At 47.3% G+C, this 27357-nt stretch overlaps 1 protein-coding gene and 1 pseudogene across 1 annotated transcript in view; one reads left to right on the top strand and one right to left on the bottom strand.

Annotated features, from left to right (window-relative positions):
• LOC135895337 (ecto-ADP-ribosyltransferase 5-like) overlaps nucleotides 1-27357 on the top strand; it is a 221179-nt pseudogene that overhangs the window by 49137 nt on the left and 144685 nt on the right.
• LOC135895338 (ecto-ADP-ribosyltransferase 5-like) overlaps nucleotides 19630-27357 on the bottom strand; it is a 54755-nt gene continuing 47027 nt past the window's right edge. The window contains exons 2-5 of the mRNA XM_065423410.1: nucleotides 24774-24861; nucleotides 23119-23839; nucleotides 20978-21010; nucleotides 19630-19736 (exon numbers count right to left, since the gene is read on the bottom strand). Of these exons, the coding sequence (XP_065279482.1) occupies nucleotides 19630-19736; nucleotides 20978-21010; nucleotides 23119-23839; nucleotides 24774-24839 (927 nt within the window). The 5' untranslated portion in view covers nucleotides 24840-24861. The remainder of the gene's footprint in view (nucleotides 19737-20977; nucleotides 21011-23118; nucleotides 23840-24773; nucleotides 24862-27357) is intronic.

The following is a 27357-nucleotide window of genomic DNA, read 5'->3' as shown; positions in this document are numbered from 1 at the left end:
AGGTGCTGGCAGAAGGTCTTTTCAGAGATCACTAAATGGTCCAAAATGGCAACTTTTGTAGATATTGGGGACTCTAACAACCGTTTTATGCAATGAGACTGGGAGTGTGGCAACCCGGCCAGCCTGCCACATTACGGGAACTAAGAGACATGGTCCGGCGAATACTTACATATTCCGGTCCTGCCCCTACCATAAAAAAGGAACGAGTGGCGTATGTTACAGCATTAGAGCCCTCAGTTACTTATTCTAATGAAAGCAGCAATAAAGGCATAACTGGGGCATGGGGAGCACACATTAGAGGTAGATCTCGGGGTAGAGGGTATTATGGAGGAAGACAAAGGGATAATTTGCACCCAGACCTCCAGAAATTTAAAACAGACACCCCAGCTCCAGGCAAGGAAGAGTTAACTGAAAGAGACGCTCGCCGCATGGCCTGGATGGTGTTAATGCAACACGGGGCAGATAGAGACAAGTGGGACGGGGCACCCACACGGAACTTATTGGCAGAAGCTTTTAAACTTCAGATGCTTTCTAAGGAGGGGAGAGTAGCGAGCATACTAACGCCGATAGCCCCTCTCCCTCCCCCTACTCCTTCTGTATTTACGGACCCCCTCCCATTCCCAGGAGATACAGTATAGGGAGACCCTCTGGATATTGAACCTCCTCCATATGTAGGAGCACCACGTTGGAGGTTCATCAGTAAAATTGCATGGGACCCCGAAGGTCGACTATGTATTTATATCCAGCAGGGCACATGTGCTCCTACATTGGCTTTAATTGACACAGGAGCTGCAGTCTCGCTAATTAAAACTCAGCCACCAGCCGGTACTAGAATCAAACAAGTCACACTGCAGTCCTTTCAAGGGAAGCCCAGTACAGGATGGGAGTGGACAGAAGTGCCTTTCTCCATGCAACGGTTTAGAACCCACGGAGATCTGATCCAGACCCCAGACATGACAAATGATATGATTCTTGGCACAGACTGGCTATTTAAAAATTGCATAATGATTGATTTACCACGGGGCACTTTATGGAAACTGGAAATGCCCCCTCCCCATAAGGGAAAAGTGGAACAGAGGACCCCTCTAACCAAAGGGGGACCAGTAGCCACCACCACAATAACTCAGCAAGCTGAGGTGTGGCGCTCAAAATTCCCCACTATCTGGACTCAAAAGAAAACGGACTGTGGAAAAATACAGGCTTGTGTAAAAATCATTGGGGATTTGGTACCCCCTCAAAAACAATACCCCTATCCCAAGGAGGCTGAAACACAGTTACAGCAAACAGTCCAGGACTTAAAACAGCAGGGGGTCATTCGAAAAACTAACTCCCCTTTCAACTCTCCCGTTTGGCCAGTCCTTAAGGCAGACGGCAAATCTTGGCATTTAACTATTGATTATAGGCGTGTTAACAAAGGCACAATCCCTATGGCCCCTATAGTAGCCGATATGACCCAGGTAATTCAAAAGGTTCAGGCTACTTCAAAGTATTTCTCAGTCATTGATTTGGCTAATTGCTTCTTTGCTATCCCATTGCACCCAGTCTCACAGGATAGATTTGCCTTTACGGTCAATGGGCAGCAATGGGCATTCCAGCGTCTACCCCAAGGTTTCACAACAGCCCAGCTATAGCTCACAAACATGTGATAGACATGCTGGATTGCCTTAGCCCACAAGATCGATCCTTTGTGTTTTCCTATGTAGATGATATTTTAATTTTTGGGGAAACTAAGGCACAGGTACAATGATTAACTGAAAATGTTTTGGCTCTAATCCAAGAGACTGGTTTTAAGGTTAGCTTAGAAAAAGCCCAGTTGGTCCAGTCTCAAGTGACTTATTTAGGCATTGTTATAGGAAAGGAAGGGATGCAGGTAGACCAACGAAAAGTAAGAGCCCTGATAGAAATGCCGGCTCCTACCGACCAACATTCCCTACGGGTCTTGTTGGAAGGGTTTAATTTTCTAAGACCTCATATTTACAAATATGCTGAGATTACACTGCCCTTGTGGAAACTGCTTAAGAAAAAGATAAAGTGGGAGTGGGGGTCAGAGCAAGAGGAGGCTCTAAGGGTGCTTAAACAAAAAGCCCTGACCGCCCCTGCTCTGCGATTCCCAGACGAGTCCCAGCTGTTTGTAATCCGACTCGCGGCTAACGACCTGGCATTAGTAGCTACTCTCCTCCAAAAGAATGAAGAAGATAAACTGGTACCGGTAGCTTACGAATCTAGGAAGTTACAGGGGCCAGAAATGAATTTTGATCCCTGTGAGAGGAAATGTTTGGCAGCGGTGTGGGCAGTCCAGTCTTTTGAACCCCAACTGGAACGGCTCCCCTAACAATCCAAAGTACCCACACCCCTTTAAAGTACATTCTGTCTGGGAAACTGGTTGGAGGCAAGGTCTCAAACACCCGCATGGCTCAGTGGACCCTCACATTGATAAACAGAGGAGTGTCCACCGAGACCTATTGACTCACACTCTGATTGAAAAAGGGAATAAACATGACTGCCCCGAGGTTACCTTAGAGCAAAGAATAGCCCTGATACAGGCACCCCCCTTGGAGGAACTAGATACCATTGGGATAGAGGGACACGTGTGGCTCACAGATGGGAGCTCAATGGTGATTAAAGGCATAAGGAAAATTAAATATGCAGCAATTAACTTAGAAGAGGAAATACTACAGGGATATTTGGATCATGGCTCAGCCCAGCATGCTGAACTCCATGCCATATATCGGGTACTACAGCAATATAAGAACAACCCCAGACCTGTGTTTATCTGTGCAGATAGCGATTTCTGTGTCAAGGGAATACAATACTGGATGCATGACTGGGGAAGGAATGGGTGGAAGGCAGCCGATGGGAAAAGCATTGCGTATGTAGAGGAGTGGAAATGGATTTACCAATGGGTAACACAACATCCTGGCTGTTTAAAGGTCAGGCATGGAAAGGCACATAGCAGACAGAACACTCCAGAGGCTTTTTGGAATAATAAAGTAGATGGTATAGCATGGCAGTATGATATAGCTGCAGTAGCAACTAGAAGTCAGGCGGGAAAGGTAATGGGGGAGCCGCAGTCAATTGATGAACTTATTAATGACAATAACTGTTTAAATTCCCCAAACAGAACCCCAGGAAAGATAGAAAAACAGGAACTGGTTAACGTTGCACATCAGTTCATGCACGAGGGAGTGGAAGGGACGCTAAGCAGGCTAAGAGAGGTAGCCCAGTGGAAAGGTATGGGAGATGATATTAAAACTTGGGTTCAAAATTGCATCAGGTGTGCTCAGGATAAAGCCCGGCCACCACATTACCAGCCCCTTATGCACCAAAGACGAGTAGGTCCCTGGCATAGAATACAAATTGATTACATAGACAAATTGCCACGGAGCCAAGAGGGATTTCAGTACTTACTGGTAATCATAGATGCCTTCTCTGGTTGGGTAGAGGCATTCCCCACTAGAAGAAACACCACCACAGAAGCTGCAAAAAAATTATTTACTGAGGTGGTCTGTCGTTATGGAACCCCTGAGATAATAGATTCAGACAATGGAGGAGCATTTGTAGGGGAAATGTTTACTAGCTTATTACAAGCCTTAGGTATTAAACAAAAATTTCACATCCCCTATCGCCCTCAATCATCAGGGCAAGTAGAGCGCCTGAACCGCACTATTAAAGAAGCCCTAAGGAAGGTGGTAAGTAATGCTGGGAAAAATTGGCCAGAGAAGCTGCCTCTAATTCTGGCTGCCATCAAACAAAAATCCAGCCATTTCAAATTTTATTTGGACAGCCGATGAAACTGATGATTGATCCCACACAGATGGGTTTAGGATCAGGGGAAATAGATGTGGTAACACCACAACATGATTATTTTCAGTGTAACCTTGCAATACCAGATTAATGAGGCCATTGATAAAATGAATAACAGACTCCATAAGCAGAAAGCTGGTAACTCCCAGCTCTGGGAGCCCGGAGATCTGGTTATGTATTTAAAATTGGGTAGAAGGGAGCACAATTTGGAATCTAAATGGATAGGTCCATATTTTATTGTGGACTGGCTCAGCCCTTTGGTGTACCGGATAGATAAAGAGGGCAAGCTAAAATGGGCTCATATCTCGCAACTAACATTGTTTTCTTAAGCTACAGATACCAACATCAACAAACCAGCAGATGGCACTCAAGGCATGGAGCATTTGGATTCCAGTAACTTTGGGTACGTCTACACTTACCTCTGGGTCCGGCGGTAAGCAATCGATCTTCTGGGATCGATCCCGGAAGTGCTCACCGTCGACGCCGGTACTCCTGCTCGGCGAGAGGAGTACGCGGAGTCGATGGGGGAGCCTGCCTGCCGCGTCTGGACTGAGGTAAGTTCGAACTAAGGTACTTCGAACTTCAGCTACGTTATTCACGTAGCTGAAGTTGCGTACCTTAGTTCGAATTGGGGGGGTAGTGTGGACCAGCCCTTTGATGATGATTCACGAACTGGAAACAGAACAACAACCAGACTCACAATGGGGAATTCAATGGTATAACTGGACCAGTTGGGACACACCACAGGAAATACCAGTGACCAATAACACGCTGCAGGGGATCGTCGCACTCATATCGGTCCAAGTCTGGGTAAACATTACTCCTGGTGATTATGGATGCACCTATGCTGTGTCAGCCCCAGGGGACGCTAGGTGGGGCTCCAACCCTTCCTGTAAACCTGGCCACCCTGGAACTAAAACTATACCCCCTTTTAAACCAGAGCCAACAGAAACAAGAACAATAATGATCTGGGTAAATGAGACAATTCCTGTTGGAAATGTAACCTTTCTAATTATGAATGGTCCAGATCCAGAAACTGTGAACTTCCCCCACTTACTCCGAAGACAACCCTGTATTCGGGTGCAAGTGGCCCCCATGATTTATACCCTACATGTCACCATGAGCTGGAATAAGAACAACTTGGCTGAGGTTAAGCCCGAGTGTGCCCCATACAGTTCCCCCATATTTGATGCATGGTACCGGGCATTATTACGAGAACATATTCCTGGAAGAAGGACTAGAAGTGACACCATACTGGGGGGAATAGGAACAGGAACTAGTGCTCTGAACTCCATAGGCCTTGAAGCACTAAGAAATAAAGTCAGTGCCATTGAAAACCTGCACTACTCAATAACGGAGGGGCAGGAACACCAAATTGCTCAGTTAGTGCAAACAGATATAGATACTGTAGATCTACAATGGTATACATGGCAGCATATAAATCCTACTTTCTGGGCAGAATATGCTACCATGAGAGAGATCGCAGATAAAACTGCCATGGCTCTGTGGTGCTCAGAACAACAAATCCTTTCCATAATGTTGATGGAGAGGGAAATGGACTGGGTAAGGGCCAAGGATATGATGGTCCTAGCCCCTTTATTGACACGCCATCAAAGTAATCTATTTACACCATATATTGCTGGATGGTACAAACCATTCCATTCTTACCTTAATGTACAACAACTGAGCGGAAGTATTTCAGTCCAAGTGCTAAGAGCCCGAGATGCACAGATAACGACAGTACTTTGGCCATTCTCAGCACTGCCAGTAATCCAAGGACAACATATTTGGGTTCCCCGGCTAGCTGGAACATACATGAATGTTAAAGGGGATATAGTAGACCACAGAGGGTGTGAGGAGTGGTCCCCCCAACAATGGGTGTGCCACACACTTCCTGTCCTGGAGGAGCCATGCTCCCTCCAAAACAGAGAACTAGTTACATGTTTCTGGGACGAAATGGATAATTCCACCACCAAAGTATATTTTAATGGAAAGAATTGTGTCTGTGTTGTAGGTCTGGAACCTGTAATATGGCAAAACAAATTTCATTCAGATCCCCCGGGGCAGAAATGTATGTGTAATGTCTCCATACTACATACCCCTAAACTAGTATTCTATTTCCCAACATACAAAGAAAAAGAAAAGAAATAGATATGGGGACCTTGAACCTGGAAAACCTTGACCCTGATTTCTCCCTAGGCATTAATTGGACAGGCCTATATGGATGGATGTACAATAACAAACAAATTAGTGAACTAACAAAATCCACTCGAGAGAAAATCCAAACCAGAAGTTTGGCTATCCTCCATGAGGGAGGAGAAATACTCAGGGTGGCTGAACAGGCAAAACAATTAAGTATCCACCACTGGTACGATGTGTTTAAAGGTTGGTCACCCACCTGGTCAGCAGTCCTAAATATAATTTTCCATCCCATCATTGTTCTATTAGTAATCCTGACTGTTATGTTAGTTCTAATGCTCTGCATGTGCTGCTGGATAAAACAGATGTATTCCAAATTGAAACCACATTCTGAAATCGTGACCCAATACATAGCTTTAAAACAAAGATTTTAAATGGTGACCACTCAAGAATTATTCTTGAGAGGTCAAAAGGGGGACAATGTAGAGAAATCTCTGTATTAACTATCTCTATAAATCTTTATGACGTTGTATTGTGTTATTTTGTATTAAGTATCTTTCTGTATTAACAAAAAGAACAGGAGTACTTGTGGCACCTTAGAGACTAACAAATTTATTAGAGCATAAGCTTTCGTGGGCTACAACCCACTTCTTCGGATGCATATAGAGTGGAACATATATACTCTGAAACCTTTCTGTATTAAGTATCTTTATGACATTGCATCTTGCATGATGTTATTTGTTGAGATGAGTTCCTGTCTGCATCCTGTAAAACTTGCCCATACCGGTATTGCCCTGGCCTCTTCTTTTGTCATTCAGTGTTGAACGCATTCTACAACAATATGCATTTCCTCACCTTTTGGGGGCGAAGCCAGACTTTAAGGCACCTGCTCCCCTACTTGGTGTAAACTTTGCTTGTGCCAATCAGAAACGAACACAAACAGGTTTTGGGCCCCGTCCCCTATGACACTTCTATGATGTCATAGTTGGTACTTTAGGCCTGCCTGCCATGTGCAAGCAGGGAAGAGGAGAAAGAAAAACGAATCCTGTGTATCCTGTGTACACCCGTAACCGAGCCTGATCACCTCGAAGCCTCTCTCTCAGCTCACGTGTTTCAAACAGAGTTTCTACGTTTGCCGGTCGTTATGCGTTGGTTTGTATTTGTAAGTATCAGTTATTACTAAATGCTGCATCTTTGTTTATAAATATTGTTAGTAGATATTTTAGTCATTGTGTGTTTTAAGTTTCATTAACTCTATTAGCTAATCATACACTGCTCCCTTACCCCTTGTAATTATCCCCAATAAAACTTTAAATTGATTAATTTTAGTTGTGTGTGTGTGTCTGCAGTTTGCATCGTGACCCATACTCTCCTTGCATCCCTTACCAATATAGTCTATTGCCACGTGCAGCCTGGTAAATAACAGGCCTGCATTTTCTTTCGCCCCTGCGAGTACGTGGCAATCCACATGGCATCACGAACAGGATGCAAGGGAGTTGGGCCATGCCCGTGGCACGCTGCAGACCACGCAGATGATGAAACTGAACAGTTCCAACATTTGCAGTTTCACCTTTTTACTAGCCAAAATTCGACTGATCCAAAAATAGAATGGATCTGTTCCCTTGGCTCGGGTAAAACTCTAAAAGGCTATACTGTACCATTAACCCTGGCAGATACGGGATGCCTCCTTCGGTGCCACCCGAGCTTTAGGTGTCAGCCAGCCGATTGTTCCCTACAGCTTCAGTGCACGGAGACTGTGGAGAACCTCAGTGCTGCAGATCCCTCTCAGCTTTGGAGAGAATGTAGCCGCATTGTTAGAAAATCCGGAGGTACCGTTTCCAAATTGATTCCCCCACCTCGGGTAATACCTGCTGATCCGGCACACAAATTATTATGCCAGATGATAAAAGAATTAAATTTAATTAAGAAAACCAAAAAATTGCGACCCGATGAATATAAATCTGAGGATGTTTCCACCGTCCTGTTTAGCATGATATGCAAGGCCCTCGATCTATGCTCTGTCCTCCCCGGGGGCACAATGTTTGCAGCTAAACAGGCAGCCCCAGGCTCTCCTAAAGATGATAGTGAGGAGAAGACAGAAAAGGTAGAGCCCATCACTACCTCCTCCCCCCACAAGTCCCTCTCAAAAAATTTTGCCACCCCCATATGAAGCTCCTAAAACTCCTCTGCATCCAGCTCTGCCAACAGCCCCAGAATTTACTGAATCTGAAACTGTAGCAGAAGCTTTGCCTATTGCGATAACTAAAACTAAAATGGATGCACAAACAGGCATCACCACGCAGGTTACTGAACTGCGAACACGTACTAAGGCTGAACTTAAAGAGTTTTTAAAGGAAATGCAACGAAAAACCGATGAGGCACCTATGGTTTGGGTCGGGCGGCTAGCCTTGGAACACGGAGCAGAATTGGTGGACCGTGAGGAGGCTGGAATCTTAGCCAAAACGGCCAATTGGGCACGAGGCCTCCCGGGTCATGCTTTATTAAATAATCGCATTTGGCCACTTACCACCCCGGCAGCTGCCATTTTAGCAATGCAAGGCAGTTTTAAAGGATTGTATATCCCCCCCGGGAGCCTTAGTTACTCCACACGATTTAATATGGGCAATCGCAGGAGCTTCCATAGCCCTGTGGGATCCACTACAAAACCCACTTAATTTAACTGTTCAACAGCAATTGGTGGCCACACCCTTTATACATGTTACTGATCCCACCCAAATTCCTGTCTCAGCAGAGGCAGTTGATTTAGCATTAGAATCCCCAAAGAAGCCCTGCGTAAAATGTCAGACCAAGAGCAGCAAAATATAGCCGAACAGCGAGGCTGGAAAAATTGGGAGGACTATAGAATCATAGAATATCAGGGTTGGAAGGGACCTCAGGAGGTCATCTAGTCCAACCCCCTGCTCAAAGCTGGACCAATCCCCAAACAGATCAGATTTTTGCCCCAGATCCCTACATGGCCCCCTCAAGGATTGAACTCACAACCTTGGGTTTAGCAGGCCAATGCTCAAACCACTGAGCTATCCCTCCCCCAATGATTCTATGATTCTATGAAAAGTGTCTAAATTTTTTAATATTTAAATTTTTTAATATCTGAGACACCTAGCAGATTCTTTGATCCTAACAAGGCTTTTATTTTTCTTACGTATTTTTCGTGGGCAATTTTAACCCAAACCATGGGTTTTTCTTGTACTGCATTGAGGCCTTGAACAAACATAAAGGAGCCAGTAGGACAGTGGGGAACGTTGGGCTCAATAATGCTAACTTGAGCTCCAGTGTCTAATAAAAAGGAGGTGGGGGTGTCACCGTTAAGTAGCAGGGTGGCGTATGGGCGTTCATCGGTGGGATGTTTAATTTGGGCCGGGCAGCATCTGGCCCCTATTCGTTTTTTGACCTAACATAGAGTTGGACCTTGCAAAGGGAATTAAAACCAATAGTAAAAGGTTCTATAGCCATATAAATAAGAAGAAAACAAAGAAAGAAGAAGTGGGACCGCTAAACACTGAGGATGGAGTGGAGGTTAAGGATAATCTAGGCATGGCCCAATATCTAAACAAATATTTTGCCTCAGTCTTTAATGAGGCTAATGAGGAGCTTAGGGATAATGGTAGGATGACAAATGAGAATATGGAGGTAGATATTACAGCATCCGAGGTAGAAGCCAAACTCAAACAGCTTAATGGGACTAAACTGGGGGGCCCAGATAATCTTCATCCAAGAATACTAAAGGAACCGGCACATGAAATTGCAAGCCCATTAACAAGAATTTTTAATGAATCAGTAAACTCAGGGGTTGTACCGTACGACTGGAGAATTGCTAACATAGTTCCTATTTTTAAGAGAGGGGGGGAAAAGTGCTCCGAGTAACTATAGGCCTGTTAGTTTGACATCTGTAGTATGCAAGGTCTTGGAAAAAATTTTGAAGGAGAAAGTAGTTAAGGACATTGAGGTCAATGGTAATTGGGACAAAATACAACATGTTTTACAAAAGGTAGATCATGCCATACCAACCTGATCTCCTTCTTTGAGAAGGTAACAGATTTTTTAGACAAAGGAAATGCAGTGGATCTAATTTACCTCGATTTCAGTAAGGCATTTGATACGGTTCCACATGGGGAATTATTAGCTAAATTGGAAAAGATGGGGATCAATATGAAAATTGAAAGGTGGATAAGGAACTGGTTAAAGGGGAGACTACAACGGGTCATACTGAAAGGTGAACTGTCAGACTGGAAGGAGGTTACTAGTGGAGTTCCTCAGGGATCGGTTTTGGGACCAATCTTATTTAATCTTTTTATTACTGACCTTGGCCCAAAAAGTGGGAATGTGCTAATAAAGTTTGCGGATGACACAAAGCTGGGAGGTATTGCTAATACAGAGAAGGACCGGGATATCATACAGGAAGTTCTGGATGACCTTTTTTCAGAGTAGCAGCTGTGTTAGTCTGTATCCGAAAAAAGAACAGGAATACTTGTGGCACCTTAGAGACTAACAAATTTATTAGAGCATAAGCTTTCGTGGGCTACAACCCACTTCTTCGGATGCATATATGCATCCGAAGAAGTGGATGACCTTGTAAACTGCAGTAATAGTAATAGGATGAAATTGAATAGTGAAAAGTGCAAGGTCATGCATTTAGGGATTAATAACAAGAATTTTGGTTATAAATTGGGGACACATTAGTTGGAAGTAACAGAGGAGGAGAAGGACTTTGGAGTATTGGTTGATCACAGGATGACTATGAGCCGCCAATGTGATATGGCCGTTAAAAAAGCTAATGCGGTCTTGGGATGCATCAGGCGAGGTATTTCCAGTAGAGATAAGGAGGTGTTAGTACCGTTATACAAGGCACTGGTGAGACCTCATCTGGAATATTGTGTGCAGTTCTGGTCTCCCATGTTTAAGAAGGATGAATTCAAACTGGAACAGGTACAGAGAAGGGCTACTAGGATGATCTGAGGAATAGAAAACCTGTCTTATGAAAGGAGACTCAAAGAGCTCGGCTTGTTTAGCCTAACCAAAAGAAGGCTGAGGGGAGATATGATTGCTCTTTATAAATATATCAGAGGGATAAATATCAGGGAGGGAGAGGAATTATTCAAGCTTAGTACCAATGTGGACACAAGAACAAATGGATATAAACTGAACATTAGGAAGTTTAGACTTGAAATTAGACAAAGGTTTCTAACCATTAGAGGAGTGAAGTTCTGGAACAGCCTTCCAAGGGGAGCACTCGGGGCAAAAGACATATCTGGCTTCAAGACTAAGCTTGATAAGTTTATGGAGGGGATGGTATGATGGGATAGCCTAATTTGGGCAATTAATTGATCTTTGACTATTAGCGGTAAATATGCCCAATGGCCTGTGATGGGATGTTAGATGGGGTGGGATCTGAGTTACTACAGAGAATTCTTTCCTTGGTGCTGGCTGGTGAGTCTTGCCCACATGCTCAGGGTTTAACTGATCGCCATATTTGGGGTCAGGAAGAAATTTTCCTCCAGGGCAGATTGGCAGAGGCCCTGGAGGTTTTTCGCCTTCCTCTGCAGCATGGGGCACAGGTCACTTGCTGGAGGATTCTCTGCACCTTGAGGTCTTTAAACCACTATTTGAGGACTTCAATAACTCAGGCATAGGTTAGGGATTTGTTACAGGAGTGGGTGGGTGAGATTCTGTGGCCTGCGTTGTGCAGGAGGTCAGACTAGATGATCATAATGGTCCCTTCTGACCTTAAAGTCTATGAGTCCGTGAGTCTATGAGACCCCAATTCCAAATTTTCACTGTTTTGGACATAGCAAATGGGTTTTGGTCTCTGCCACTAGCGACCTCGTGTCAGTATAAAACTGCATTCACATGGGAGGGCAGACAATTCTGCTGAACAGTCCTACCCCAGGGATATCGGGACTCCCCTGCAATTTTTCACAGATACATGAGACAGGCTCTGGAGGTGGTGGATTCAGCAAGGTGCATACAATATGTAGACAACCTGTTGCTAATGTCACAGACAGAGGAGGAAGACAGAGAACTAACTGAGCAGGTCCTGCAAGCTTTGGCAAGAGCAGGGTTAAAGGTCAATGATAAAAAGGCTCAGATGGGACAGACAGAAGTGACCTACTTAGCAGTGGAAGTGTCCCAGATGGGAAGGGAAATCATTAAGGAATGGGTGCAACTGATCCAGTCCCTGCCACTGCCTACGAATGTTAAAAGCTTGCAAAGTTTTCTGGGTCTAACTGAATTTCGCAGGAATTTTGTGGCCAATTATGCAGAAATAGCCCAGCCTCTATTTGACCTAACCCGAGCCTCAACTTGGGAGTGGTCAGAAGAGTGTACTGAGGCAGTGAGAGTACTAAAGGAAAACCTGGCCAATGCTCCAGTGCTGGCCTCCCCGAATGGGGAGAAACTCTTTTATCTGTACCCTTTGGTATCTGACACTACCATTGGTTGTGCCTTAACACAGGAGTATGGAGCAAAGGACCGACCTCTGGCCTTTGCCTCTCGACTTCTAAGTGCTGTGGAACTGAAGTATGGATGGTGTAAAAAGGTGCTGTTGTGCACCTACTGGGGGGTAGGGAAATTCAAATACCTCACGGGAATGCAGAAAGTAATAGTCCGATCTCATCATGACCCCCTGCAGCTGTTAAACAAGCAAACTATCTTACAGGGACAAGTGAGTGGGCAGCGTATTGCCAAATGGTTGCTGGCTCTACAGGCAAAAAACATTACAGCAGAAGTGTTAAAGGAACCCATAGTCTGGGTAGCCGAATTACATCTGGCTGGTACCCCACACCAATGTAAAGCCAGCCCAGTTAGAACCCAACATCAGGTATTTCGGGCGGCTAACCCCAATCAGGTGAAGGAGGAGACACTGGTATGTTTTTTGGATGAAAGTTGTAGGTATCAGGGGTGACGGAAAACTGCAGGCTTAGCTGTTGAGAAAATCAGAGGAAATAAGACAGTCAGCACCATTGGTTTCTCACTAGAAGCAAGGTCAGCTCAGGAGGCAGAACTGGCAGCCTTGCTAACAGCTTTAAACAAAGTGGATCCCAAATTTAAGCCAGAATGCTGTGTGGTGGTAGATTCAAATTATGTATTTCGTGGGGCCACATTAATGCTGAGATGGGGGGCAGATAATCATTTCAGGGCAACAGACGGCTCCACAATCAAGCATGCTAACTGGTGGAAGCGAGTGGAGGAGCTCAGTCACCGTTTTACATGGATCAATGTGGTAAAGGTAAAGGCACACAAGAAAATAGGACCCCTAAGCAAAGGGAATAATCTGGCCGATGCAGAGGCTAAGCGGGCTTCAACAGAGGCACCCCCATGGCCCTGGGAGCCAGAAGAGTGATAACAAGAAGTGGGGTGGATACAGATCGGGGAGGGCGAATTCAAGAGTTGCAAGAATCTGACCCAGGACTGGCAGGCATCGTGAAACTTGGGGACAGGCATGTGCCAAAGGTGGAACTAATGGAAGGGATTTGGTGTGTCTTAACAGCTGAGGGACCAGTAATGCTGTGCCCTCAGGGAAGCCGGACAGCTTTCTTAAGCTGGGTGCATGGGAGCTTGGCAGGGGGACACCCTGGGTTTGAGGAGGCACTGGGAACCTTAAAAAGGTTGTGCTGGTGGCCAGGAATAGCAGCTGATTTAAAATCGCATCTGGAACCTTGTTTGGATTGTGCCAGGCACAACCCACCTCACAAGGTGCTGAGGGGAGAATTAATGAGACAAGCCCCAAAGGGACCTTGGGAAAGAATACAAATTGATTACACAGGACCCCTACCACCAGATCACAGGAAAAACCGGTTCATGTTGGTGGTAGTGGATGCTTTCAGCAGGTGGGTGAAAGCTTTCCTCACAAAGTATCAAACTGCTCGGGTAACTGCTGAAATACTGGTAAATGAGGTATTCACTCGCTGGGGGTCCCAAAGGTGATTGACTCAAACCAAGGAGCTGCTTTCCGGTCAGATCTGTTAGGGGAGCTATCAGCCCTCACTGGAATCACACAATTGTTCCATATTGCTTACCACCCACAGGCTGCGGGGCAGGTGGAACGCATGAACCGCACCATTAAAAGTGAGCTAAGAAAGGGAGTGGAAATGGGAGGAAAAAAACTGGTCACAGTTACTGCCTTTTGTCTTAATGAGAATAAGGGCCCGAGAATCAAAGGGCACAGGATTTTCTCCATACGAGGCTCTCATGGGAAGGCTCATGGAACGGTGGGAAAATCTACTTACCCCAGTACCTGGGGAAGTCACTACACACGGCTTAACACAAGAATGGATTTTAACTCTAATCGACCATGTAAAACAGGTACAGCAGGCAGTGGCCTGCCGAGACGAGCAAGGAGCAGCAAGAGTCAAAGCATGGTATGACCTGCCCGGGGAGCGTAATTTACCAATGGTGAAAAATCTAGTAATGTACAAAATTCCAGGTCAACACCATCCATTCCCATCTCTAAATGGAAGGGCCCCATCTTGTCCTTGACAGGGCTGCCCAGAGGATTCAGGGAGCCTGGGGCAAAGCAATTTTGGGGGGCCCTTCCCCCCACAGCCCTGACCCCCAGCTCCGAGCCCAAGATAAAGGATGAGAAGAACAATTTAAGAAAACAAGCACTCGTCAAATGGCCAACCTAGGCTCTTTTGGCGATTTCCAGGTTTGTGGTCTGCCCTGCGGTTACCAACCAGTTGCAGATGCTGGATAAACCTATTTAGTGTTGTATGTAGTTCCTCCCTTCAGTTCCCCAAAGTTCAGGGACCATTTTTATCTGTGCCAAAGGTTGCCAGCCTTTATGCTGACTTACTCTTAACTACACATACTTTTAGCTATTTAGCTGGTCTTGCTGGATACAGGCCAGCAGGCTTCTTGCATTTCAGCAAAACTTTTATATATAGTTATTAGGAAACATATATCATACGCCTCAACACATCCTAATTTCATAGGAATTAATACTGATCAAATATAAGAATCATATATGAAATGGATTAATTCAGAAAGAGAAACATATTATTTGATACGGCTGGCTGGATTAGTAGGATATAATAGCTAGCAAAGTAATCTTATGGGCTACAATGCTACATTATTATTCCTTATCCTTCATTCTAAATTATACAAAATACAAACATAAAATCCTACTACTACATGTCCCCCTTTAGACCCCTCAAGAACAATTATTGAGTGGGTCATATTTTATACAACTGTTTCATAGCAATATACTGAGAGGCAATTTGAGCTTGTGGTTGTAATTTAACAAACATTATCTTTGTCCAACAGCACATACAACACATTCCTAGCAAGCAAACAAAGGACAATATTAACACAACTAGCAATGGGGGAAACATGATGGACAATATGTCCTTAGAAGTCGGAGACCAGCTTGTAAAAATGTCGTACCAGTGATAGGCTGTCAGTTCTTTTTCAGACCTAGCTATTTTCAGCATGTCTCCATTTGCATGTAATATTGAATGACACTTCCCTATATCCCTCTGTGTCCATTGTAAAAACCGAGTCACCTTTGTTTCTGACATCAACTGATCAGTTAGATCGTGCCAATCCAGAGCAAGGGTAATGGAGAAATTAACCGGAGTCATGTTTATAGTGCTCTGTGCCTTTTTTATCTTTGGTAAATAGTACGTGTGATTGCTAGTATATAATACGTTGGCATTATATCTACATGCATCCACTAGGGGTTGGCTGGTACTTGCAGCTTCCCAAAATACTGTTTCCCAGGATGTAACACATATACATTGTCCATTGAACAAAACACACGTCACATTTTCTAGTTTGCCCACACACATGTTCCCAATGATGCATTCCTGCTACATGGTTCTGTGGTGACGGGTAGAGACAAGCACACCCATTTCTGAGGGCTCCATTCAATACACCCTCAGGTGTCCAATAATTTCTCCCCTTTCCCAGCCAACTGACACGTAAGCCCCCTCCTCATGTCAGCACCTCTCCTCAGCCCCACTTCCCAGCAGGGGAAGGGATCTGGCAGCTGTGCTCCCTGCCGAGAGGGGAACTGGGAGCTGCCCAGACACCCGGCTCTCTAATGTGAGCGCACAACCTTCTGGGATGGCCTCCCAGCCCCTCCCCCATTCTGGAGCAGCTGGTCCCAGAGGAGCTGCCAATGGGTCTCTCCTCAGCATGCTGCGGGAGCTGGGATCTCCCCCATCCCTGGGGTTCCTCCCTGCAGCACCATGAAATCCTCTAGATGGGCCAGAATGGAGAGTGGGAACCCCCTCGCCCGGGGCAAACCGAGGGCACCAGGGACCTGGCAGGGAGCTGCTCCGGCCACTGCATGGCGGGGTCTGGGACCCAGCTCAGGGGCACATCCCCACTCAGCAGCTGGATGGGCACAAACCACATGACCCGCAGAGTGCGGTGCCTGGCGTGGGCCGGGGGGGAGGGGCTTTGACATTCCCACGGGGTGATTGCGCCACTTGCCCTGCAGCTCTGACCTCTGGGCAGGAGAGACGCCAATGGCCTGTGCCCCCAGCCCTGACGGAGGCACGGAGGCCCTGAGAGGCCAGTTAGGTTACCTGGCCTCCCCTGCGAGCGGCAGGGCCCGGGTTAACTGAGAGTGGAGCCCAGCTGGGGAAGGGCTGGGCCGGCATCATAAGGCAAAGAAGCTGAGCGCACACACGGGCTGGAGTCTGCAGTCGCTCCCTGGAAGGAGGCAGGACTCAGACACCAGGAGGCAGTGAGCCCTGGGCTGCTGTCCTGGGGTGAGGGGTCTGACCTGAGGCTAGCAGGGGTGAAGCAGCCCCGGAGAGTAGAGGAGGCGCCAGTGGGGAACCCTGAGCCAGGAAAGAGAAGATAGGGAGGCTTGGTAGGAAGGAGCCCAGGGAAATAGGAGTGGGGAATGAGGAGTTGGATTGCTGGGGACAGAGTCCCTGGGCTGGGGCTGGGGTAGGGGGTGGGCCAGGGTTCCCCTGCCAGCCGCTGGTAGAGTGGCACGGAGCCCAAGGGAGGTTGAACACCGTCTGTCTGGCAGCAGCATTTGGACAATTGTGCTCTTGGACTCCCTAACCCCAGAAGTGGGGACTATACAGTGACCGGGCAAGAGAGCCAAGTCCCAAAGAGGGAGCACCCTGAGCCTTGGGGGGGGGGGGGATCACAGCCCAAGCAGCTGACAGAAGGGGGCATCAGATGGGGTGTCAGCTACTTCTCAGATCCAGCTGGAGCCCTCACCCCCCCACACACCCCCCAACCCCCTGCCCCAGTCCGGAGCCCCATCCCATACCCTGAACTCCTAATTTCTGGCCCCACCCCAGAGCCCTCACCCCCTCCCACACTCCAACCCCCTGCCCCAGTCCGGAGCCCCTTCCCATACCCTGAACTCCTAATTTCTGGCCCCACCCCAGAGCCCTCACCCCCTCCCACACTCCAACCCCCTGCCCCAGTCCGGAGCCCCTTCCCATACCCTGAACTCCTAATTTCTGGCCCCACCCCAGAGCCCTCACCCCCTCCCGCATCCCAACCCCCAATTTCGTGAGCATTCGTGGCCCACCATACAATTTCCATACCCAGATGTGGCCCTTGGGCCAAAAAGTTTGCCAACCCCGTGCTCTACAGCATAAGCGAAAAGCTACGTGGCCCTTAGCTAAGGTTATTGAGCAGACTCCTTAATCTCTCTCTCTCTACATGGTCCTGGTGCCATTAGATGGGACAAAGCACCACAGCCGGTAGGTGTGTGGGTTACACCAGTGGTTTTCAAACTTTTTTTCTGAGGACCCAGTTGAAGAAAATTGTTGATGCCCGCAACCCAACGGAGCTGGGGACGAGGGGTTTGGGATGTGGGAGGGGGGTCTGGGATGGGGCAGGGGGTTGGGGTGCAGGAGGGGATCAGGGCTCTGGGCTGGGGGTGCAGGCTCTGGGGTGAGGACGGGGATGAGAGGTTTGGGGTGCAGGAGGGGCTCTGGGTTTGCAAGGGTCTCAGGGCTGGGGCAGGGGGTTGGGATGCAGGAGGGGGTCAGGGCTCTGGGCTGGGGGTGCAGGTTCAGGGATAAGGTGAAGGGTGAAGAATGAGGTAAGGGTGAAGAATGTGCGGGAGCCATGGAGAAGTGGCCCAGGGAATTACAGCAGCAACACAGTTTATTTAAAAGGACATTACAAATGGCTGCTCTCTATAGGGTCCCTGGGTTTGGACCTGGAGTCGAGGGTGGTCCTGGTTCTCCCAGTGCCTGGTAAAGTGGCCTGGACTTTAAGGGACAAACCTGTATATTAAGTATAGGTGCCAACTCCAGGGCTGGAGCACCCACAGGGAAAAATTGGTGGGTGCTGAGCACCTGCTGGCAGCCCCCCATCAGCTTTGCCCCTCTCCCCAGTGCCTCTCACACGCTGGCGGGCCCTGCTGATCAGCACCCCCCACCCCCAGCACTTTTGAAAGTCGGTGCCTATGATATTAAGGATGGCAATATCCAGTGGGGTGCAAAACTATTTAGTCTAGCTGTTGCCCAGTCTAATCAGGTTGAGAGTTTAGACTGTGTGCTTTTTTTCTTTTGGTGACTAACTCTGACTTATTGCTTAACTCTTATAGTCACTTAAAATCTATCTTTGTAGTCAATAAATTTGTTTAGCTGTTTATCTTTACCAGTGAGTTTGCCTGAAGTGCGTGGCAAATGTCCTCAGGTTACAAAGACTAGCGTATGTCCACTTTCCATTGTTGAAGTGGTGAACCAACTAATAAATTTGCACTGCCCATCTTGAGCAGAGCAAGGTGGTATATTCCTGGGGTACAAGGCTGGAAGCTGGGGGGAATCTGGCTAGTGCCATTCTCTGTGTGATCCATGAGTGGCTCTGGGAGCATTCATGCAATCTAGCTGGGTGTGGGGCTCCACAGGCTGCTGTTCCGAGTGATCACAGCACCTGGAGGGGTTTGCTGCTGGTCACTAGCAACGCATTGTGAGAGACAGCCCAGGCTGGAGAGAGTTCAGGGGGCACAGCGGTCCCACAGTCCCAGGCTGCACCCCGGGGATCCCGTCACACCTGTTCAGTTCCAGTGTCCTCCTGACGGCCCAATCTGGCTATTCAGAATATCCATACACACGCCCTGCCCCTTGCTGGAATACGTCAGTTGCCATGGTAGTGGTCAGACCTACCTATGCTGTTACTGATTAGACCCCATGCAATCCCAGGACAGTCAGTGGGCAGGCAGGTGGGTAAACTAGCCCAGAATTGGACCTTTGATTTCTCCAGTTAAAAATATCCTCTTCTGAGCAAATTTGATATGAAAGTGACTGAGAGAGATAGACATGGGACCCCACAAACTGTCCTGTTACAGATTCACCTGGCCGAAACACAGATTAAGCCATCTACTGTCTTAATGAAAATACTTAGACTTAGTTCATTTCTTAGTCTTGTACTGAAGTCATCAAAAGTTGGTACAAAGTGCTGGCATGACAGGAATTAATAATTAGTTATATAACAGGCACCACTTTATAGCTCTACCATTGTAAAATAAATCCCACCTGGAATAGAACTATGAGCTTTCATTTTGATCTACTCATCGATAACGTACAATCAAAGCTGGCCCAAGCAGGTACCAGCGACACTCCCTCCATGTTCCTGGTTTCCCTTTGGAACGCTGGCAGAACAGCAGGACGGCTTTGGATCAAGTCCCATCACCATGATTTGTGTTAGAGAGAAAAAAGTGAGTAACACGAATAGGACAAATTAGAAACCAGCAAACAGCTTCAGAGCAGCAATGTGGATCAGGATGACGGATCCTCCAAATAGTGAAGGGCTCAGAACACTGGGAAAGGCCGGGCCGCCTCTGGTAGCTGTTAATAGGAAAAAGCCGATCAAACAATTCATAGGAAATTATTTCACACAGACAGAGATCCTTAAAGCTGAACAGAGCTACTTCCTCCCCCTCAACCTGCTTGTTCCTTTGGTATCCATCATTAATGAGCACCTTTCATCCAAGCCAGTCCCAGAGGCTCTGATTTGGGAAGGGAGCGTCGGCTCTAGGGTGGTCCATCAAGCAGGCTGTCCCAGGGTCAGGGGCACTGGAAGTCTCATAGACTCATAGACTTTAAGGTCAGAAGGGACCATTATGATCATCTAGTCTGACCTCCCGCATGATGCAGGCCTCTAAACATGACCCACCCACTCCTGGAATAATTTTCTCCCTTGACTCAGGTGTTGAAGTCCCCAAATCATGATTTAAAGACTTCAAGTCGCAGAGAGTCCTCCAGCAAGCGACCCCTGCCCCATGCTGCGGAGGAAGGCGAAAAACCTCCAGGGCCTCTGCCAATCTACCCTGGAGGAAAATTCCTTCCCGACCCCAAATATGGCGATCAGCTGAACCCCGAGCATGTGGGCAAGATTCCCAGCCAGACCCTCCTGAAAATGTTCTCTGTAGTAACTTATAATATCCCATTATTGACTATTGTTACTAATTACCTAGGATCTATGACTCCTATGCAGCCCGCCAGCCAAGCTGCCAAGGAGCCAGGCGGCTGATCTGGCCAGAACCCAGGCAGCGTTCTGACAGAACACTGTCAAAATCAAACCGCCCCTGCAAAAGGTTTAGGGTGTGATGATTTGTCAAATTCCAATGCGAAAATATTTTGTTGAGATTTTTCCAACCCTGCTCTGGTAAAATAGCCCTGTTTAGTCCTTTTGAGAGGATGTAGCCCCACTGCGGCTAGAATGGGGCTAGTTATGAGAGGAGGGAGATGGAGACACACTTGTGGTGCTGGGTTAGGGGATGTATGTTCAGCTTATAGTTCAGAACACTGAAGATGAATCTTTAGTGCTCGAAGGGGTTATTCTCCTTAAATTTTCTTTTCTGAAATCAACTGTGCCTGGAATTGAGTCAGACGTGAAGGTGTCAGATACTAGTCATGAGCTCCCTACGAGAACCTGGATAAATAGACAGAACATGCAGTTCACCCCACTTATTTCTCAACTGGTTTCATGTGACATGTTTGCCTGGTGGGGTTGCTCTCTGCTCTGCACTTCAATAGAGAGGGCGAGACATTTTCAAAAGAATGAAAACAAAAATGTTCTTTCTTACCAGAGTTGTAAACACATGTTTGGGTCTTCTTTCCTACAGTACAAACAGAGAGAGTCAATGAAATGCGATCTGTCCAGGTAGAATTTTCAGCTGCATTCTACTATTTCCAAAAAAACATAGGAACTGTCGGACGGGATCTAGCCTGGTCTCCTGTCCCTGATAGAGGTGAGACCCAGCTGTTTCAGGGGAAGCTGCAAGAAACCCCAGCGGGGAATAACATACACGTAGAGGAAATTTCTTCCCCAACCCTGTCAGTTAGTGACTGTCTTTTGTCCTCAGGCCTAAAGATTTATTGCCCTTTTAAAAACAATTAGTTTATCCTATGTAACATAACTTTGGAGATTCTGTCTATATCAATGGCTAATTCTCTTTTTTTAATTCTACTGAGTTCTTGGAGTCATGGAAACGTTGTGGCAATGAGTTCCACAAGTTAAGCCTGCATTCTATATAACAGGGCATTCCCTTTAACTAGTGATAAATTACACACTGCCATTTCCCCATCTCATTTATGGAGATATACAAAATAATGTTTCCTTTTACGTCTTTTCTCTTAGCTCAATCATCCCAATCCCTCCCACAGAAACCTCTCCAGATCTCTGGTCATTTTCACCCCGTGTCTCTGAACTCTTTCTCCACCCCCCTGATAAATCTTTTAGAGCTAGGTGATCAGAACTAAACCTAGTATCCCAGGGAAGAGTGCCCCATTGATTCATGCATTGGTGTTATAATTAAGGCTGCGAGTCTGTCCCGGAGGTCATGGAAGTCACAGATTCCATGACTTCTGAACCTGGTAGGTGCAACTGAACTGAAGACCACCTGAGCAGCATGGGAGGCTCCAGTGCCAGCCACACTGCCCTTGCCCCCCACAGCAACGGTCCCGGGCCGGCAGGGACGCCCCCCGCCAGCAGCAGCGGTGACGATCCCGGGCTACCCCTTCCCTCCGCCGAGCACCAGCGGGTGCCCCAGAGGCCCCAAGAACACCCAAGATTTAGTCTGGGGTATATAGTACAAGTCATGGACAGGTCACAAGGCCGTGAATTTTTGTTTGTTGCCTGTGACTTGTCCATGACTTTTACTTAAAAAACAAAAACCCATGACTAAATCTTAGCCTTAGTTCTAATATCTCCACATTATTCTCCATCCCATCATTCCCAATGCATGCTAACATTTTGTTTGCTTTATAGACTAAGGGTATGTCTTCAGTACCCGCCGTATCGGCGGGTAGCAATCGATGTATCTGGGATCGATATATTGTGTCTCATTAAGACGCGATATATTGATCCCCGAACGCGCTCACCGTCAACTCCGGAACTCCACCAGAGCGAGCGGCGGTAGCGCAGTCAACGGGGGAGCTGCGGCCATCGATCCCGCACCGTGTGGACCCCAGGTAATTCAATCCAAGATACTTCGATTTCAGCTACGCTATTCACGTAGCTGACGTAGCGTATCTTGGATCGATTCCCCCCCTCCCCCCCAGTGTAGACCAGCACATTGAACAGAGGTTTTTACTGAGATTTGCACTGAACACACCACAATGCTGGCCAGGTTTCCTTCTGAGTTGATACAGCTCATTAACAATCCAGTGAAATTATCCCTCACAATGTGCGTTACCTTGAATGTGTGTCAGTGAATTTCACCTGATGTTGTGTTGCCCATTCACCCAACTCGGTTAGATCTCTCTGAAGTTCCTCACTGTCGTCCCTAGTCCTGACGGCCCCGAATAATGTGCTATCTGCACACTAGGCCACCTGCCTGCTCCCTTTTCCACAGCCTGTGGATTTGCTGTGCCGTGTCTGAGGAGCCACAGCTGCTCTGCCAGAGCTCTTGTGGACTCTGTACGGGGCGTGTGTGTGTTGAAGACTCGCAGTGGTTTGGGGCCTTCACCTGTCTTTCTAGTGCTCCCATTGCCATGATGTCTAGGCACCTTCTCCTTCCTCAGTGAGCGAGTGGGACCCAGTGTCCACCCACCCCAGCCCGAGCCCTCTCTAGCAGCAAGAGTCGTGGCAGCCTGTCTCCCCCAGCCCTGGTGGCAAGTCCCCAAGTCAGCGTCCCTCTCGTCAGCTCTCCCTCAAGTGGGGTTTTCAAATCTCCACAGCAAATAGCCCCACACAAATATTTCTCCTGTTCAGCCCAGTACTCACCGCCCAGGTACGCGCAGTTAAAATTACTGCAGTTCTGCTTTATGCTCTGGAGGGTGACGTTATTCCCTTGTATTTTGACCACATTGAATATCTCATAAGGTGGGATTAACACTTCTTCTTGGGAACGATTATATGACATGTCCTGGATCTTCACGCCAAAGCATGTGTGGATGGTGAAGAACGTGGCCTTGCCAAAACTTTCAGCCACTTTTCTATTAATAGATGAAGAGGCAAAGTATCCAAACCTGATGGAAGCCTGTCCCGTGTACTTAGAAGTAGTATTAACTCCCCGGTACACCGTCGTTTTATACATCACACCACACTTTTCTCCTGTCTCCTTCCATAAGAGCTGCAAAGCTCTTGTCAAATAATAATGAAAGGCTTTGAACTGGAAACTGGCCATGTAAGCAGCTCGAGATCTGTTAGTCCCACTCACTGCATCATTAAATATAGTTGAAAAAATTTTGTTGTATTTGGTGTATTTGGTGGGGTCAGTATAGGCTACTAGGGCTATTCCGTACTCATCCTCAAAGTTGCTGGGACGAGTAATTGTTGTTTTCACACGATTCCATTTTTCTGTTGCGTTTTCCCACAGCGGGCTAAATGGAGACATTTCCGGCTGTATCAATTTATGTGCAATTCCATGCATTTCTTCAGCACATCCTATATATTGGTCATCGAAAGCATCTTTCATCATGTTCAGCTGCACCTCACATTTTGCCTGAGAGAATAAAGGAAGCATATGGTGGCATTAGCATTTGTGTTACAATAGCACCTAGAGGTCACACCCAGGATCGGGGCCCTATTGTGCTCAGCCCTGTACAAACACACTAGGAATGGCCTCTGCCCTAGAAGCTTGCCTCTAAATAGACAAGTCAGAGGAAAAGTGGGAGAAAGGGATGGAACATAGAGGCAAAATCCTCAGTGTGTTGCATGGCAAATGTTATGTTAGCTCCATGATTTTTTCTGGGGGGGCGGCACACCCAAGGACCAGCAAGCCCTGTAATCACTGCAGATGCATTTTTAGTTTACTGGGGACTTTTAGTGTAATAGATATATTGTGGGTAGAGGGAGGTTAGGAAGAAAGGCAGGAACGGATACATTAATAAGGAAGACAAAGCATGGGGGAAAAGGGGCGTAAAAGGGAGGGAACTAGGAGGGACTGAGATCCCAATCCACTCCTACTGCAATATCTAGAAACCCCCCTCATTAAACTCACTGGGAGGCAGTGGGTTGCCATCGCCGTATGCCAGCCATGCACTGCATGCTCCAAGGCTGGTGGTGCCCATGGGAAGGTTCCATCCAAGATACAACCCCCGAATGCGTATGGAGGACGGCAACACTGCTGTGGTGGAGCAGACCTTGGCTGCTGGTCAGAAGGTCCCTGGACTGGAACCCAGTTTAGGTGGGAGGGCCGGGGTTCCCCTACCAGCCACTGCAAAATGTGGCGTGGGGCCCTCAATAGACAAAAATTGTCGGCGGTGGTCTCAGTGCACTTGGTCCAGCCTCAGCACACAAGGCTGCACTAGATGACCTCTCGTGGTCCCTTCCAGCCCTGCATGTCTATGGTCTAAGGCAGTATGGCTGCCTGCATAGCCTTGAGCAGAAACACGAGAAAACACAGAGTGTTTTACTGGCAAAGCTCAAGAGTTTACCTGAGGGATTCCCAGCCAGGTCTGAAGACAGAAGTATGTCAAGGGGATCAGCAGAGGCCGCAGCATTGTTCCAACTTCCCCGGTGTGGCTGTAGGAGAATCCATAAGGAACTTCAGTGGAGATTTGGGGGGAAAGAACACATCAAACCCAAACATCCTCCCGATTGTGTCACTGTGATCCATTGTTCCACATTCAGTAACTGGGATTTCCCAGGCAGGAATTGCTATCTCACGGACTGCAGCCCAGCCATAACGGAGGTTGGTTTGACCCTGAAATACAGTTCTCAGTTGGAGGGGTGGGGAGTAGTTGTGGGGAAATCCTGCTTTCACTTTCTAAAGGATTCTGGGGGGTGGAAATACTAGTACCTAGTGCTGCTGTGTTTACTCAAAAGTGCCGTGAAACTGATGCACAATACACAGAACCCAACAGGCGCAGCAGGTCTGTCGATCGTATCGTAGAGTAGTGGTTCTCAAACTTTTGTAGTGGTGACTCCTTTCACACAGCAACTCTCTGAGTGTGACCCACCCCCGATATAAATTGAAAACACTTTTTTATATATTTAACACTATTATAAATGCTGGCGGTGAAGTGGGGTTTGGGGTGGAGGCTGACAGCTCGCAACCCCCCAGGTCATAACCTCGTGACCCCCTGCGGTGTCTCATCCCCCCAGTTTGAGAATCCTTGTCCTAGAGAATGGGGCTAAAATAACGACATAGCTGAATGGTTCAGTGCCTCACCCAAGTGCCTGGTCAAGTGTTTGCTCAGCAACTACCTCATACACTCCGTGCCTCGCTGCTTAGTTCTGCCCTAGGGCTAACTGGGTGATCGATGACTCAGACATCCCAAGGGTCAGAGCCACACGGCCCTCTCAGAGTCACAAACAGACAGACCTCTGTCACCTGGCCTGGTCAGGAACCCAAACCACAGCCACACGACCCACCCAGAAACAAACAGCAAACAGACCAGCACACAACTCATCAAGTCCCTTTACCTCAATGCACTGGATCCACAGCTACGCCCTGAAAAACTCCCCTGCTTGCCTCCCCTGTTCACCTGCTGAGCTGATCCCTTGTTTAGAGGGTCTGTTGGGGAGTTGGTCCTTTGGGGGCAGATTTTTCTGGCCAGGGAAAGGGAGCCAGGCATTGGAATTTGGATCCTGGGGGAGAGCCAGTGACATGGGGACTAAGGCGTGGCAGTGTCTTGCTCAGGGAAAGCAGGGATAGGGTCAGGAATGGGGAGCAACAGGCCTGGGGTGTTTACTGGGGGTGGGACTTCCACTGAACACATGGAAATGCCGTCACTCCCCTGCCCTTTGCCCATAAAGGAGAGGGTGTGGGGCAGTGCTCCCCCTCCCTTGGTGTAGCTGAGGGGTTGGCTTGGTGGGGTGACTGCTGAGCTGTACCTGGGGTGATGGGATGAACATGCGCACAGAGTGAATGGATACGAAACGTAGGGGTGTGATGTGTGTACTGATGGGGTGAGTGGAAAATGAATCTAAACACATTTCATATTTCTATTAACAACAAAGGGCCAAGTGATGCTTCTTCATTTAAAATGGCTCTTCCACGGTAGCTTGACATTGCCAAAAAATTCTGAGCTTTGACACATTTGGGGGGATAGAGCCACATTCTCAGTGTTTCACGTTTTCTTTTTTAAGGACCGAATCCCCTTTTTGAATGTAAGTCTCCAGACTAAACAAACCCAATTTTTTCAATCTTCTCTCATAGGTCATGTTTTCTAGACCTTTAATCATTTTTGTTGCTCTTCTCTGGACTTTCTCCAATGTGGCACCCAAAACAGGACACAATACTCCAGTTGAAGCTTTATCACTACGGAGTAGATAGGAAGAATTACTTCTCGTGTTTTGCTTACAACATTCCTGCTACTACATAAGAACAGTCATACTGGATCAGACCAAAGGTCCATCTAGCCCAGTATCCTGTCTTCCAACAGTGGCCAATGCCAAGTGGCCCCAGAGGGAATGAACAGAACAGGTCATCACCAAGTGATCCATCCCTTCGCCTGTTCCCAAGATCCCAGAACGGTGTTTGCTTTTGTTGCAACAGTGTTACACCGTTGATTCATATTTAGCTTGCAATCCATGTGAGCCCCAGATCCCTTCCTGCAGTACTCTTTCCTGGGCAGTCATTTCCCATTTTATATGTGTGCAACTGATTGTTCCTTCCTAAGGGGAGTACTTTGCATTTTTCCTTCTTAATTTTCATCCTATTTACTGCAGGCTATTTCTCCAGTTTGTCCAGATCATTTTGAATTTTCATCCTATCCTCCAATGCACTTGCAAACCCTCCCAGCTTGGTATCATCCGCAAACTTTAGAAGTGTACTCACTATGCCATTATCTAAATCATTGATGCAGATATTTAACAGAACCAGACCCAGACCTGATCCCTGCGGGACCCCACTGGTTATGCCCTTCCAGCATGACTGTGAACCACAGATAACTACTCTCTGGGAATGGTTTTCAAACCAGTTATGCCCCCACCTTATAGTAGCTCCATCTAGGTTGAATTTCCGTAGTTTGTTTATGAGAAGGTCATGCAAGATAACATCAAAAGTCAAGACTA

Source organism: Emys orbicularis, chromosome 1, assembly GCF_028017835.1.
Source record: "Emys orbicularis isolate rEmyOrb1 chromosome 1, rEmyOrb1.hap1, whole genome shotgun sequence".
Taxonomy (NCBI): domain Eukaryota; kingdom Metazoa; phylum Chordata; order Testudines; family Emydidae; genus Emys; species Emys orbicularis.
This window is presented reverse-complemented; position numbering and strand designations above follow the sequence as displayed.